Here is a 16,932-nt window from a genome sequence, read left to right on the forward strand (position 1 = left end):
TATACTAAAGAGGCAACACCTGTTATACTAAAGAGGCAACACCTGTTATACTAAAGAGGCAACACCTGTTATACTAAAGAGGCAGCACCTGCTATACTAAAGAGGCAACACCTGCTAAACTAAAGAGGCAGCTCCTGCTATACTAAAGGGGCAGCACCTGCTACAGTATACTAAAGAGGCAGCACCTGCTACAGTATACTAAAGAGGCAGCACCTGCTAAAGAGGCAGCACCTGCAAAACGAAAGAGGCAGCACCTGCTATACTAAAGAGGCAGCACCTGCTATACTAAAGAGGCAGCACCTGCTATACTAAAGAGGCAGCACCTACTATACTAAAGAGGCAGCACCTGCTATACTAAAGGGGCAGCACCTGTTATACTAAAGAGGCAGCACCTGCTACAGTATACTAAAAAGAGGCAGCTCCTGCTATACTAAAGAGGCAGCTCCTGCTATACTAAAGAGGCAGCTCCTGTTATACTGGAGGCAACACCTGTTATACTAGAGGCAACACCTGCTACAGTATACTAAAGAGGCAGCACCTGCTATACTAGAGGCAGCACCTGCTACAGTATACTAAAGAGGCAGCACCTGCTACAGTATACTAAAAAGGCAGCACCTGCTATACTAAAGAGGCAGCACCTGCTAAGGCAGCACCTGCTATACTAAAGAGGCAGCACCTCCTAAAGAGGCAGCAGCTGCTAAAGAGGTAACACCTGCTATACTAAAGAGGCAGCACCTGCTATACTAAAGAGGCAGCACCTGCTATACTAAAGAGGCAGCACCTGCTATACTAAAGGGGCAGCACCTGTTATACTAAAGAGGCAGCACCTGCTACAGTATACTAAAAAGAGGCAGCACCTGCTATACTAAAGAGGCAGCACCTGCTATACTAAAGAGGCAGCAGCACCTGCTAAAGAGGCAGCACCACCTGCTAAAGAGGCAGCACCTGCTATACTAAAGAGGCAGCACCTGCTATACTAAAGAGGCAGCACCTGTTATACTAAAGAGGCAGCACCTGCTATACTAAAGAGGCAGCACCTGCTATACTAAAGAGGCAGCACCTGCTATACTAAAGAGGCAGCACCTGCTACAGTATACTAAAGAGGCAGCACCTGCTACAGTATACTAAAGAGGCAGCACCTGCTACAGTATACTAGAGGCAGCACCTGCTATACTAAAGAGGCAGCACCTGCTAAAGAGGCAGCACCTGCTAAAGAGGCAGCACCTGCTAAAGAGGCAGCACCTGCTAAAGAGGCAGCACCTGCTATACTAAAGCGGCAGCACCTGCTAAACTAAAGAAGCAGCACCTTCTACAGTATACTAAAAAGGCAGCACCTGCTATACTAAAGAGGCAGCACCTGCTATACTAAAGAAGCAGCACCTGTTATACTAGAGGCAGCACCTGCTACACTAAAGAGGCAACACCTGTTATACTAAAGAGGCAGCACCTGCTATGCTAAAGAAGGCAGCACCTGCTAAAGAAGGCAGCACCTGCTATACTAAAGATGCAGCACCTCCTAAAAAGGCAGCACCTGTTATACTAAAGAGGCAGCACCTGCTATTTTGAACTAAGCTAATGAGGCATTTCTAAGTTATGTGCTTCAATAATCAATGGGTACATATCATTAATATGTGTAGCAACTGCAGATTGCCCGTTTAACCCAACTGAAACCGTACCTAAACTCAACCCCTAACCCTCGTTCCTAATCTAACTCTAACCTTAATTCATTCACCCCTATGATGATGATTCTTCTTCTAGTTGAACAAACACTTCTTATACTAAAACAAAAGAGCAACAGACTTCAGCAATATAACCAACTCTTACATATCATGGGAATGTGTTAGAAGGGACAAGCACACCCAAACCTTGTGTTGAAGCTCAGACACCAAAATACCAAAGTCACATGGTGGGAAGATATGAACCATTCTACAGGGATGAAGGTATAGCCAATTAGAATCACTCCCTTGGTGGTCTCTTTCTTCTCTTAACCAGGGGAGATGTGTGTGTGTGTGTGTGTGTGTTTGTGACAGGTGGGAGGAGGACGCTGAGCCCTCGGTCTGTGGGCGCTGGCCTCCCAGCATGCATCAGCAGACAGAAGGATTAAGACATAATATAGAGGTCCAGCTGTTCAAGCTCTGGCCTCAGCGGAACGCCACCTCACCCAGACTGAGGGACTGACTGACACACCGTGGCAGCATCAAGCTCTGGCCTCAGCGGAACGCCACCTCACCCAGACTGAGGGACTGACTGACACCCTGTGGTGGCATTCCAAATTGTACCCTATTCACAATAGTGAACTACCTTTGACCTCAGCCCACATACAGTAAATTGCATCCGTCCAGCATCCACTAACTCTACCTCAGGTGTTCATATTATACATCTTCACATAATATCCAGGTTGGAATTATGGACAGCCTCCAGGGACCCTTGGCACTCCGATAACCAATCAGGTCACCCCTTAAATTAAGAGAGGGGATGCTTGGCACTTCCAAATCAGAGGTTGTAGAGTATGAGTGCTGAACTAGGATCAGGTCTCCTCTGTCCATGTAATCTTCATCGAGACACGTTAGACATGACACGGGTCCAGTCCACTTCCAGGGTAGTCTGGTGCTGCCGGGCATTGCATATATTCTCAACACTCCGGGTGAAGGTTCCTCTAGGTACAGACCTAGGATCAGCTTCCCCTATCCCAATCATAACATTAAACATTAGTGGGGGAAATGCAAAAGTGACCCAAGATCAGCATTTAGGGGCAGGTTCTTATTACCACTTGTGATCAGCGTGAAACTGACACAGGCAGTACAGCAGTGGAAGACAATATGATCGGCTCCTTAATTCTCTTCCCCAAACCCACGACGCCCCAGAGAGTCAGTGTGGAATCAGAACCCTGGTACACCACAAAGAACCGGCAGCCATTTTAGTGGAAGAGTGAGAAGAGAGCCCGTAACTTGAGTGTAGTGCAGGTGTGGCTGTGCCAGGCTTCAGCCTCCATCTGAAATGATCACACCAACGTCTGGCCCATTTTCCAGATGGGTCAGACGTTGGGCGCAGGCAGAGCCTCAGTCTGGGAGCCTTTCCTCAGTCAAATAAAAGCCTAAATGTACACGGAGACAGTAGAAACGTGCACGGAGACAGTAGAAACGTGCACGGAGACAGTAGAAACGTGCACAGAAACAGTAGAAACGTGCACGGTGCACCAGTCCATTATCGATAATATTCCCTCATTTGGAAAATATCACAGGCATTATAGCTGAGACTGAAAAGGACAGCCTTCCCAAACGAATGAAAACTACTTCCTCAAATGACCCAGCATATGCTAAAGGGAAGCTAAAAGCTTAAGCGGCGGCAGCAGCAGCAGCATCAGTTACCCCCGTTTGAATTTGATTACTGCATAATTCAGTGGGCATAGCTCTGAGCCCTACCGCCACTCAGTGCTCTATCAGCATGCATCCATCATTAGCCTTAGCCACAGATCGGTTGGGCCTTTGTGAGTCATCTGCTGTGTCCCAAATGGCACCATATTCCCGAAGTAGTGCACTGTATAGGACATAGCGTTCCATTTGGGATTCACCCATCATCGCAGCCTGCCTAATCTGTCACTGGAGCCTTAAGTCACCCTGCCGAGGCTTCGAGGTGGCGCGTTTGAGCGAATAGGCTTTTTAGGGTATGGGTCAATGGTGGTTAAACGACGGGGGATCGTACGCTGCTTAGAACGGCCCAAAGCAAACTATGATGAATGAGTGGTCAAAAGTTAGGACACACCTACTCATTCAAGGGTTTTTCTTTATTTTTTACTATTTTCTACATTGTTTACCCTTTCAAGCTTGGAAAAAATAAAATTCCATACAGATGTTTCAACTCCTTAAACCCAGACTTGGACCACACACTCTCTACACTGAATAGCAGGCAGGGGAAGCAAAATGGTGATTGCTTTGCAACACTTGTAGTTAGCCACTGATTCCTTCCAAACCACTCATTGTTGAATTTGCGATTTCCGACTTGTTGAGTAATGTTTATGTCCAATGGCTGATGAGCACCGATACCTTTATCTATAATTTATCTTTATATGACAAGGGTTGAAAAGGATTTGCTAGTAGATTGTCGACGTGATTCATGATGACTGCTTGTCTAGCTTGCTAGCTAAGATTTTGAAAGTAACATCAGTCCAATCAAAGCTGCGGTAGATATAATGTTATTTGACATTTTATCTGTGGCCAATGACCTTGAGCCTTCTTGGATGGGCACTTCTAATATAAATCTATGGCAGCACCCAAGGGGACTTGAACTGCTTGGCTCTCTCTTTAACGATTCTGCGGTGACGTAGTGTCCCCATGAGTGACAGAACACTGAGCCAATCACGGCGCCACTAGAGAAGATTACCAACGCCTATTCCGCTGGCTGTCCCTCCACCACAGAAAGCACTGCGCTAGGCTGAAACACCTGCATTTCGGAGCTGCCTTACTCAAGAGAGAGCATGTTTGTACTACAGTTTCTTTTTTCTTTTACATTGTTTGCGAACTGATATGTGACATGAATTAATGCCAAAATAACATGCGAAACAGGCACAACAAAATAATAATTTTTAGCTTAACAGGTGGGGCTCAAAAACCCCACCTGCCCTGAATGACGGGTCGCCACTGGTCCTAATACCCCTGAAGTGGCTTCCTTTTCTGGTGTCTTTGCCTTCACCACAGCCGAGAGGTGAAGGGTCTATAGGGTTTCACCATAGTGCTGACACCTGGCAGGTCAAGTCATTAGTGTTTGTGAAGGAAAGATGAAAATGAAGACAGGAAGCTAGTGTATGTTATTGGGACATGGCCAGCCAGATGCTGGAATGGGAGCTAGCCACCGGGCTCTTAACTTCATGCTAGATGGGGACCATGTGTGTGTGTACAGACCAAAGTTTAAATATATTTGTTATCTTTCATATACTTACGTTGCACTTCATTGAGCTTGCCTGGTGCAACGGAACCAACGGAATAGTCCCAAAAGTGCAACCCTTCCCATCTGGCACCCAAAGCAAGTTAAAGGAAGTACCTGCTACTACACGTGTTGATATGCACGTCAAAGAATCTTATGACTGTTTGTTTTTTTATCACCATGTTGTTTTTCTACTTGCATTATATATTTATATTGATGTGTGTATTTTCTGTAATTTCTGTAATTCAGGTCTTATCTGTAAAAGAGACCATGTTCTCAGTATGACTATAAAATGAGTGAATAGTTGTTGACGTTGTGTCGGACCTATAATCATCTCAGCCAAACGCAATGATAAATACATGTCTAGAGGTCAATGATGAATACATGTCTAGAGGTCAATGATGAATACATGTCTAGATGTCAATGATGAATACATGTCTAGAGGTCAATGATGAATACATGTCTAGATGTCAATGATGAATACATGTCTAGAGGTCAATGATGAATACATGTCTAGAGGTCAATGATGAATACATGTCTAGAGGTCAATGATGAATACATGTCTAGAGGTCAATGATGAATACATGTCTAGAGGTCAATGCTGAATACATGTCTAGAGGTGGGTTATGAATACATGTCTAGAGGTGGGCTATGAATACATGTCTAGAGGTGGGTTATGCCAGGCAATGCCAATGGTCTGAGCTGTTTTAACTGTGCCCTCTAGTGACGACAGACATCTGTTACATGGCTATCCAGAAAGGTGTTCTAGCAGCTTCCACAGAACTCCTGTCTACAGCGGATGGACATCCCAATTGGCTTCCAGGCGAAAATAACACAGCAAGGAAACAGAAGCAGAACAAACACAGTAATAAAAACCCTAAATACATCTCAGTCATCCTCCCTCCCACCCTTTGTCCAACAGCGATCCTAGAGTTGTAATAGGTCATTATGTTTTGTCTGTGTTGGGATCTGTTACCACAACACTAGTTCATCAGGTTCACAGACTACAGTACATGGTCTATTACAGATTATAAACTGGGTGGTTCGAGCCCCGAATGCTGATTGGCTGACAGCTGTGGTATATCAGACCATATCCCAAGGGTATAAAAAAAACATTTATTTTACTGCTCTAATTACGTTGGTAACCAGTTTATAATAGCAATGAGGTACTTTGGGGGTTTGTGGTATATGGCCAATATACCACGGCTAAGGGCTGTATCCAGGCACTCTGTGTTGCGTCGTGCTTAAGAACAGCTCGTAGCTGTGTTATATTGGCCATATACCACACCCCCCGTGCCTTATTGCTTAAACCTATCATCCCTCAAATTAGTTCACCAAAGTGTGTCTTTATAGCTGACCGGCAACATAGTTCACTGACTAGAGGTTATATAGTTGATTGGCCCCATACAGACAAGACAGTAAAGACGTCATTTTGATTTTATTTGGGGATGTGGCAACATAACTTTCAGGAAGGTGTTATTGTCATACAAATACATACCAGAGAGACCAGGGATGCCCGGGTACAGAGAGACAAGGGATGTCCGGGAACAGAGAAACCAGGGATGTCCGTGTACAGAGAGACCAGGGGTAGGTCCCAAATAGCACCCTATTCTCTATATGGTACACTACATGTATTTTAGGGCTCTGGTCAAAAGTAGGGCACTATATTGGGAATAGGGTGCCATTAGGGATGCAAAAAAGGTAATTTGACAATGAACTCAAGTCATCGAGGGGTGACCGCAAAACGACATGGAACAGAATCATATCAGCGGTATCGTCTGTACAAATCAACACTGAAAAGTAAGGAAAAACAAAACAACGGAGCAAGCAAAAATGTGCCACATAGAAAACAAAAAACAGAAAGTGATTTTCATTATAATACAACACAATGAACAATGACAAGGAAGAGGAGACATGTCGTTCCCCTGGTTTTGGTGCCTTGTGAAGAGAGAGAGAGGGAGAGAAAGAAAGAGGATAGACGGAGAGATGATTCAGAGAGACAACCTCCTCTCTCCAAGTGGCAGGTATCAGCTTCCAGAATTCCCACGGCAGCGTAACCACGTCAACGCTGGGAGGGGCCAAGCAGGACTCTTCTCTAAGGCTTGATATGGCACGACCACTCCAAAACACTGGCTATCGCTCCCCCTTACACTTCTACTGTACCCCTATCTACTCTCTCACTGTCCCCACCCCTTCTAATCACTACCCCTCCCGTTAGCCCCAAACATCCACCCACCCTCCAAAACCCCATCCCCACCCCATCCCTAACCCCCGTTAGCGCCCCCCCAAAACCCCAGTCCCACCTCTTACCCCACCCATTAGCCTCAAACCTCCACCCACCCACCCCCCAAACTCTCAGCCCCACCCCTCTCAATCCCTATCACCCCCATTAGCCCCAAAACACCCCCACTCTAGAAGGCACTGGTGTTATTTTCTTGTGACCACATTCTAAACGTCTGGTTTGGATGAGTGAACGACAGTGACGAGGCGATGACGACAGACACACACAGAGTGGGCAGCCCACAAAGACACCGAGGTAATGGGGTATTGATAACGCCAGACTGGCTTGTTCCACAGAGGGTCTCGTCTGTGTGAAAGAATGTCTCTTTAGGAAAGAACACAGCTGCTATGAGTGAGTCAGTCCGTTAGCTATGTACACAGGAAGTGGACTGACGGCCTATACTACACCTGAAACACTGCATCTGGCAGATTTTCACTACATCTAGTTGATTTCTGACTGGCTGACAATGTTGAGTTACTACTGTACAAAAGTCTATGAACAGCCTCCCCACTGGGGACTCTACTGTCTACTAGGAGTCATAGTGATGTTTACACACTATCGGGCAAGTGTGTCAGCTGAACATTCATCCTACTGTACATGTTAACCACACAGCAACAATTCATGTCAAGCATCTAGTTTATACAATTGACCTTGTACACAAATTTCAGTGGAACGATTCAAATCGATTGATTACAATTACTTTCTCTTTCTTTTGTTGCCTATTCACCTTCAAGCTAGGAAACTCGAGCCTTGTCAAAGCTTCAAAAGAACGTTACATATATTGGACCGCTTAAAACTGTTCTTCTCCCTTCTCGTATATTTTTTAACTAGAGGTTCTACTCACAAAGGACACACCAAACAAACAAAACAAATGAACAGTCTTTAAAAAAAAAAAATTGAATGAAAGTAATTTTTCTTCAAAAGTCTCAGTGTAAAATGTTCCCTGTAGTTGGGGATCCGGGTGAAATGGGGGCAATGTGAAATGCAAGGAGCGGTGTCCGTTAGCAAAATTACAAATGGCCACCAGATGTCAACGCCTACTCGAAGGCCCAGTTGACGACATCATGACGTCAACTGAACGCTGACCTCAACTTCCCTTCAGTCCTGGACGGTGTCACCCCCACTTTAAAAATACATGGATCTTTAAACAGGTACAAATAAATAGAAATTAAAAACAATTTCAGTTTTTTCTGAGGAGCCTCTTTCAGGAATGCTTGCTTTTGAGACGTGTGTGCGACAATGGTGGCCCATCTGAGGACAGTGGAGCAGGGTCAACTCAGGAGAGAGAGAGAGAGAGAGAGAGACAGACAGAGCGTGAGAGAGAGAGACAGAGCGGAGACAGAGAGACAGAGCGAGAGAGAGAGAGAGAGAGAGACGGAGAGAGAGAGACAGAGCGAGAGAGAGACAGAGCGAGAGAGAGACAGAGCGAGAGAGACAGAGCGAGAGAGAGACAGAGTGAGAGAGATGGAGAGAGAGAGAGAGAGAGAGAGAGAGAGAGAGAGATGGAGAGAGAGAGATGGAGAGAGAGAGATGGAGAGAGAGAGAGAGAGAGAGAGAGAGAGAGAGAGAGAGAGAGAGAGAGAGAGAGAGAGGGGTTTGAGGCAGAGCTCTTGTAGTTCATTCACTTCCAGACTGTTTCTCCTCCTCAGCCTGAACAAACCCCCCCATCAGTCCTGTCTCTCTCTCTATATGTCTGTCAGTCTGTCGGCTGCTACTTGAACAGGAAGTTGATGAAGACCTGAAGGAGGATGAGGAGGATGATGATGGCGTAGTCGCGCTGCTGCAGGAATCCGCCCTCTGCTGTCGTCTGGCCCCCTGCCGTTCGGGAGCGCAGCACACCGATGCTCCTGGAGATGTAGGCACACGCACAGACACAGACACAGCAGCACGCACGCACGCACGCACGCACGCACGCACGCACGCACGCACGCACGCACGCACGCACGCACGCACGCGCACGCGACGCACGCGACGCGACGCGACGCACGCGCACGCACGCACGCACGCGACGCACGCACGCGCACGCCGCACGCACGCGACGCCGCACGCACGCACGCACGCGCACGCACGCGCGCACGCGACGCACGCACGCACGCACGCACGCGCGACGCACGCGACGCGACGCGACGCGACGCACGCGACGCACGCACGCACGCACGCACGCACGCACGCACGCACGCACGCACGCACGCACGCACGCACGCGCACGCACGCACGCGCACGCACGCACGCACGCACGCACGCACGCACGCACGCACGCACGCACGCACGCACGCACGCACGCACGCACGCACACACACACACACACACACACACACACACACACACACACACACACACACACACACACACACACACACACACACACACACACACACACACACACACACACACACACAGAGTCAGTGAGGGCTCAGTCACAGGATTTATATGCACAACCACAAACTCACAATGCATAATTAGGGAACAGTTGAATCCTCACACACTCAAAGACCCCACGCACACACACTCAATGTCTCATGTTTAAACGACCCTCACTTGTAAATGTTCTCCTGTGTCTTCTTTATAGAATCAATGGCACTTTGAAGTTCACTAAGGTCTGGGCCCTTTTTCCTTAACCGGCTACTGTGCTTGCTTTTGTGTCCTGAAATACACAAACAGCAACAATCAGCTGTAACAGAGAGTCAATAACAAATGTTAAAGTAAATATCCAGTGAAAACGTCACTTTTAAAAGTACATTTTATGTTAACTTATACCCAAAGAATGTTGTTGTCGTCCTATAGTCGTATTTGAGGCCAAATAATAAATTGGAGGAAAAAAACACTTTGAAAACCTAAACCTTGCATCCCAAACAGACTTGCTATTGCTTGTCATTTCCTCAGAGTATGATGTCATACTCCTCAGGGGGATGAGCTGGCCAATCAGCGGTCTACTCTCTCTATTGACTATTTTTTCGGACTGGTATACGCCCACACCATTCTGTTGTTGGGGTGTATGAGTGTGTAAATGTGTATATGTGGGGGGTGTATGAGTGTATATGTGTATGTGTGTGTGGGGGGGTGTATATGTGGGGGGCTGTATGAGTGTGTATATGTGGTGGGGTGTATGAGTGTATGTGTGGGGGTGTATGAGGGTATGTGTGGGGGGATGTATGAGTGAATATATGTGGGGGGGTGTATGAGTGTGTATGTGTGGGGGGGTGTATGAGTGTGTGTGTGTACAGGGGTGTATGAGTGTGTGTGTGTGTACAGGGGTGTATGAGTGTATATGTGGGGTGGTGTATGAGTGTGTATGTGGGGGGGTGTATGAGTGTGTGGGGGGGGTGTATGTGTATGAGTGTATGTGTGGGGGGGTGTATGAGTATGTGTGTGGGGGGTGTATGAGTGTATATGTGTGTGTGTGAGGGGTGTATGAGTGTATATGTGTGTGTGTGAGGGGTGTATGAGTGTGTGTGCGGGGGTGTATGAGTGTGTATATGTGGGGGGATGTATGAGTGTGTATGTGAGGGGTGTATGAGTGTGTATGTGTCTGGGGGGGTGTATGAGTGTGTATGGGGGGGTCCGTTGAGTTGCAGCATTGGGATTGTATGTGTATTAATGTAAGTGGTATTGTAATATTGTTGGTGTGTGTGTGTGTGTATGTGGGGGTGTATGAGTGTGTATGTGTGTGTGGGGGTGAATGAGTGTGTATGTGGGGGGGGGGGTGTATGAGTGTGTATGGGGGGTCCGTTGTGTTGCAGCATTGGGATTGTATGTGTATTAATGTGAGTGGTATTGTAATATTGTTGGTGTGTGTGTGTGTGTGTGAGACGTACGCTCGCTGCCGGAGGAGTCCTGGCGGTCAGGTTCTGGGGAGGAGCAGCCACTCTCAGGTTTCTTGGGCTTGTCACTGTGCTTGTGCTTTCTTTTGGGCCCTGTCACCTACACACACCAAGGACACACACATCAACATAGAGCCACACACACCAGACACCAAATCAACACACACACCACAGAGAAGACGACAAAACCAAAGATACCTACACAAAAACACTCACGCACTGCACACACACGCTTGTACACCTACGAACGAACACACAGAAACTACGTAAATAGCTGCACTTAGGAACAAAACACAGACGCAAACACGCGCACCCATGCACACGCACGCACGCACGCACACACACACACACACACACACACACACACACACACACACACACACACACACACACACATAACACTTGCATCACATGCTAATCAGTAGCACAGCTGTATGAGGCATGCGAGCGTGCCGATCGGCCACATTCAGTGAAACTCCAAAAACAACCAACAACACAGTCAGTTGCAACTAAAATTAAACTAACCAACCAAATGAACTAACCAACCAAATGAACTAACCAACCAAATGAACTAACCAACCAAATGAACTAACCAACTAAAATTAAACTAACCAACCAAATGAACTAACCAACCAAATGAACTAACCAACCAAATGAACTAACCAACCAAATGAACTAACCAACCAAATGAACTAACCAACTAAATGAACTAACCAACCAAATGAACTAACCAACCAAATGAACTAACCAACCAAATGAACTAACCAACCAAATGAACTAACCAACCAAATGAACTAACCAACTAAATGAACTAACCAACCAAATGAACTAACCAACCAAATGAACTAACCAACCAAATGAACTAACCAACCAAATGAACTAACCAACCAAGCACCCATTAAAGCCTTTAAAGCGCTCAGAGACATCAACAACCAGCCTTCTTAAAAACGACAACAGAATTATCCACAAATCATCTAAAAAATGACAACAACCACATGGCGGTAGGTGGTGGGGAAACAGTCAAAACAAAATGGCTGTACGAGACAACAGGCTGGGCAGTGCGGCGCGGCCCACACGGAACAGAAGCAGCCACAGGCGATGGTTGTGAATGGAGCTGGAGAAGACTTTTAGAGCAAGCTGCAGTGGTGGCTGGTGACAAACTGAAGTGGAGGAGGTGTAAAAAAAATAAATCAAGAAGTATAAAAACAACTCAGGGAGCGCTGTTCGGTTGGCCAACCTACCTGGCACTTGCAATTGCCATCCCTCCTGGGGCCCTGGTTACTGAGACTAATTACACTGGCAGAACGTACCATAGGGGTGCGATGCCGCACTTTAGTCTGGATCCAGCCGTCTTTCTCAAACTGAATCATATCATTCAGCGGATCCCACGGCCGGGTGCTGCGGACACACACACACACACACACACACACACACACACACACACACACACACACACACACACACACACACACACACACACACACACACACACACACACACACACACACACACACACACACACACACACACACACACACACACACACACACACGAGAGAACATTACATAAACAGATAATACAGTCTGTTGGTATTGACTACCACAGGTAATGTTATGCCAACATGATGTAATACCAGGTCCATCCACTAGGTGTCACAATCCTCCTGTTGATCAGCTCTGGGGTCAGTTCATATGCAGAGACTTGACATACATTACATACAAGGTTTTGATGCTACTTCTTGGTCGTCATAGTAATGGAAGCATTGGCAAACTAATATAGTCTAACATCTCTATAAACGTTAAATATAGCCTCAAGTTTTTCCTGGCTCTGCCTGTCAATAGAGAATTTAGTTACATAACATCTCCACTAGATGGCCCCTCTCCTTTAATATATCAATGTGGGAGTAAGATGCATTTGCTCCCAGACAGGCATCGAAGGTCAGTCTCACATTTCACCCACTCATGGCTAACATACAAATATGAGGGAGATAAGCTGATCCTAGAACTGTAACTTCTACTCAACTTCAACTAACGGGTCACGTACCAAATGGCACCCTATTCCCTATATAGTGCACTACTTTAGACCAGAGCCCTATGGGGAATAGAGTGTGTGAATTGGAGATAAGGAACTCACTCGGCATATCTGTAATGCCATTCTCCGGTTACGGGGTCCTGTTCAAAGAGCCCGGGCGCCCAGTCCTCACACTTGGCCTTGCGCTCGCGGGTTGACTTCCTCTGAGCCTCCTCCAGGATAAACTTCTCATTGGTGGCCTCTGTCTGGTCCTTGTTGTTGATGGCCCTTGTTACATGCTGCCATAACCTGGGAGGACGGAGGGAGAGAGAGAGAGAGAATGATTGAGAGGTTGGAGGTTATAGAGATATATATATTTAGAGAGAGAGAGAGATAGAGAAAAATATATAGAGAGAGAGGGGGGGAATGAGAGCGAGGTGGGAAGATAGTGGGGAGAGAGAGAGAGAGAGAGATAGAGTGGAGAGAGAGAGAGAGGGGAGAGAGAGTGGGGAGAGAGGAGGAGAGAGAGTGGGGAGAGAGAGAGGAGGAGTGAGAGTGGGGAGAGAGAGAGAGAGAGAGAGAGAGAGAGGAGAGAGAGTGGGGAGAGAGAGAGAGAGAGAGAGAGAGAGAGAGAGAGAGAGAGAGAGTGGGGAGAGAGAGAGAGAGAGAGAGAGTGGGGAGAGAGAGAGAGAGAGAGAGAGTGGGGAGAGAGAGGGAGAGAGAGAGAGAGAGAGAGGAAGAGAGAGAGAGAGAGAGAGAGAGAGAGGAAAAGAGAGAGAGAGAGAGAGGAAGAGAGAGAGAGAGAGAGAGAGAGAGAGAGAGATACAGACAGCAGGGAGCTGATGAGCAGCTTGTTTTAGATACAAAACAAATCCATTTCAATTGTAACTCAGAAGAAGTGAAAATTGCTCTTTTCCTATTTTATTCTCGGTGTGGACTTCTTCATTACTTGCATTTCAAGTGACTTTCTGTGATGAGTTGAAAAGGAAATGACGAGCACGAATAAAGAGCCAACGAGGGGAAGGAATGAGATGATGAGGGGAGAGAGGAGGAATAAAGAGCCAACGAGGGGAAGGAATGAGATGATGAATAGAGGAGAGAGGAGGAAAAGAGCTAACGAGGGGAAGGAATGAGATGATGAATAGAGGAGAGAGGAGGAATAAAGAGCCAACGAGGGGAAGGAATGAGATGATGAATAGAGGAGAGAGGAGGAATAAAGAGCTAACGAGGGGAAGGAATGAGATGATGAATAGAGGAGAGAGGAGGAATAAAGAGCCAATGAGGGGAAGGAATGAGATGATGAATAGAGGAGAGAGGAGGAATAAAGAGCCAACGAGGGGAAGGAATGAGATGATGAATAGAGGAGAGAGGAGGAATAAAGAGCTAACGAGGGGAAGGAATGAGATGATGAATAGAGGAGAGAGGAGGAATAAAGAGCCAACGAGGGGAAGGAATGAGATGATGAATAGAGGAGAGAGGAGGAATAAAGAGCTAACGAGGGGAAGGAATGAGATGATGAATAGAGGAGAGAGGAGGAATAAAGAGCTAACGAGGGGAAGGAATGAGATGATGAATAGGGGAGAGAGGAGGAATAAAGAGCCAACGAGGGGAAGGAATGAGATGATGAATAGAGGAGAGAGGAGGAATAAAGAGCTAACGAGGGGAAGGAATGAGATGATGAGGGGAGAGAGGAGGAATAAAGAGCTAACGAGGGGAAGGAATGAGATGATGAATAGAGGAGAGAGGAGGAATAAAGAGCTAACGAGGGGAAGGAATGAGATGATGAATAGAGGAGAGAGGAGGAATAAAGAGCCAACGAGGGGAAGGAATGAGATGATGAATAGAGGAGAGAGGAGGAATAAAGAGCCAATGAGGGGAAGGAATGAGATGATGAATAGAGGAGAGAGGAGGAATAAAGAGCTAACGAGGGGAAGGAATGAGATGATGAATAGAGGAGAGAGGAGGAATAAAGAGCTAACGAGGGGAAGGAATGAGATGATGAATAGAGGAGAGAGGAGGAATAAAGAGCTAACGAGGGGAAGGAATGAGATGATGAATAGAGGAGAGAGGAGGAATAAAGAGCCAACGAGGGGAAGGAATGAGATGATGAATAGAGGAGAGAGGAGGAATAAAGAGCTAACGAGGGGAAGGAATGAGATGATGAATAGAGGAGAGAGGAGGAATAAAGAGCTAACGAGGGGAAGGAATGAGATGATGAATAGAGGAGAGAGGAGGAATAAAGAGCTAACGAGGGGAAGGAATGAGATGATGAATAGAGGAGAGAGGAGGAATAAAGAGCTAACGAGGGGAAGGAATGAGATGATGAATAGAGGAGAGAGGAGGAATAAAGAGCCAACGAGGGGAAGGAATGAGATGATGAATAGAGGAGAGAGGAGGAATAAAGATCCAACGAGGGGAAGGAATGAGATGATGAATAGAGGAGAGAGGAGGAATAAAGAGCTAACGAGGGGAAGGAATGAGATGATGAATAGAGGAGAGAGGAGGAATAAAGAGCTAACGAGGGGAAGGAATGAGATGATGAGGGGAGAGAGGAGGAATAAAGAGCCAATGAGGGGAAGGAATGAGATGATGAATAGAGGAGAGAGGAGGAATAAAGAGCTAACGAGGGGAAGGAATGAGATGATGAGGGGAGAGAGGAGGAATAAAGAGCTAACGAGGGGAAGGAATGAGATGATGAATAGAGGAGAGAGGAGGAATAAAGAGCTAACGAGGGGAAGGAATGAGATGATGAATAGGGGAGAGAGGAGGAATAAAGAGCTAACGAGGGGAAGGAATGAGATGATGAATAGAGGAGAGAGGAGGAATAAAGAGCCAACGAGGGGAAGGAATGAGATGATGAATAGAGGAGAGAGGAGGAATAAAGAGCTAACGAGGGGAAGGAATGAGATGATGAATAGAGGAGAGAGGAGGAATAAAGAGCTAACGAGGGGAAGGAATGAGATGATGAATAGAGGAGAGAGGAGGAATAAAGAGCCAACGAGGGGAAGGAATGAGATGATGAATAGAGGAGAGAGGAGGAATAAAGAGCTAACGAGGGGAAGGAATGAGATGATGAATAGAGGAGAGAGGAGGAATAAAGAGCTAACGAGGGGAAGGAATGAGATGATGAATAGAGGAGAGAGGAGGAATAAAGAGCCAATGAGGGGAAGGAATGAGATGATGAATAGAGGAGAGAGGAGGAATAAAGAGCTAACGAGGGGAAGGAATGAGATGATGAATAGAGGAGAGAGGAGGAATAAAGAGCCAACGAGGGGAAGGAATGAGATGATGAATAGAGGAGAGAGGAGGAATAAAGAGCTAACGAGGGGAAGGAATGAGATGATGAATAGAGGAGAGAGGAGGAATAAAGAGCCAATGAGGGGAAGGAATGAGATGATGAATAGAGGAGAGAGGAGGAATAAAGAGCTAACGAGGGGAAGGAATGAGATGATGAGGGGAGAGAGGAGGAATAAAGAGCCAATGAGGGGAAGGAATGAGATGATGAATAGAGGAGAGAGGAGGAATAAAGAGCTAACGAGGGGAAGGAATGAGATGATGAATAGAGGAGAGAGGAGGAATAAAGAGCCAACGAGGGGAAGGAATGAGATGATGAATAGAGGAGAGAGGAGGAATAAAGAGCTAACGAGGGGAAGGAATGAGATGATGAGGGGAGAGAGGAGGAATAAAGAGCCAATGAGGGGAAGGAATGAGATGATGAATAGAGGAGAGAGGAGGAATAAAGAGCTAACGAGGGGAAGGAATGAGATGATGAATAGAGGAGAGAGGAGGAATAAAGAGCCAACGAGGGGAAGGAATGAGATGATGAATAGAGGAGAGAGGAGGAATAAAGAGCTAACGAGGGGAAGGAATGAGATGATGAATAGAGGAGAGAGGAGGAAT

At 46.6% G+C, this 16,932-nt stretch overlaps 1 protein-coding gene across 6 annotated transcripts in view; it reads right to left on the reverse strand.

Annotated features, from left to right (window-relative positions):
* Positions 1-7,823: 7,823 nt before the first annotated feature.
* Positions 7,824-16,932, reverse strand: part of LOC106609746 (oxysterol binding protein-like 8) — a 249,880-nt gene continuing 240,771 nt past the window's right edge. For 4 of the 6 annotated variants that reach the window (XM_045700096.1, XM_045700098.1, XM_045700099.1 and 1 more), the window contains 5 exons: positions 13,156-13,341; positions 12,264-12,420; positions 11,017-11,122; positions 9,740-9,845; positions 7,824-9,048 (listed from right to left, as the gene is read on the reverse strand). In XM_045700096.1, coding sequence (XP_045556052.1) covers positions 8,913-9,048; positions 9,740-9,845; positions 11,017-11,122; positions 12,264-12,420; positions 13,156-13,341 — 691 coding nt within the window. In that variant the 3' untranslated portion in view covers positions 7,824-8,912. The remainder of the gene's footprint in view (positions 9,049-9,739; positions 9,846-11,016; positions 11,123-12,263; positions 12,421-13,155; positions 13,342-16,932) is intronic. The other 2 variants (XM_045700097.1, XM_045700101.1) reach the window with 1 other exon arrangement.

This window comes from Salmo salar, chromosome ssa17 (assembly GCF_905237065.1).
Source record: "Salmo salar chromosome ssa17, Ssal_v3.1, whole genome shotgun sequence".
NCBI classification, from domain to species: Eukaryota; Metazoa; Chordata; class Actinopteri; order Salmoniformes; family Salmonidae; genus Salmo; species Salmo salar.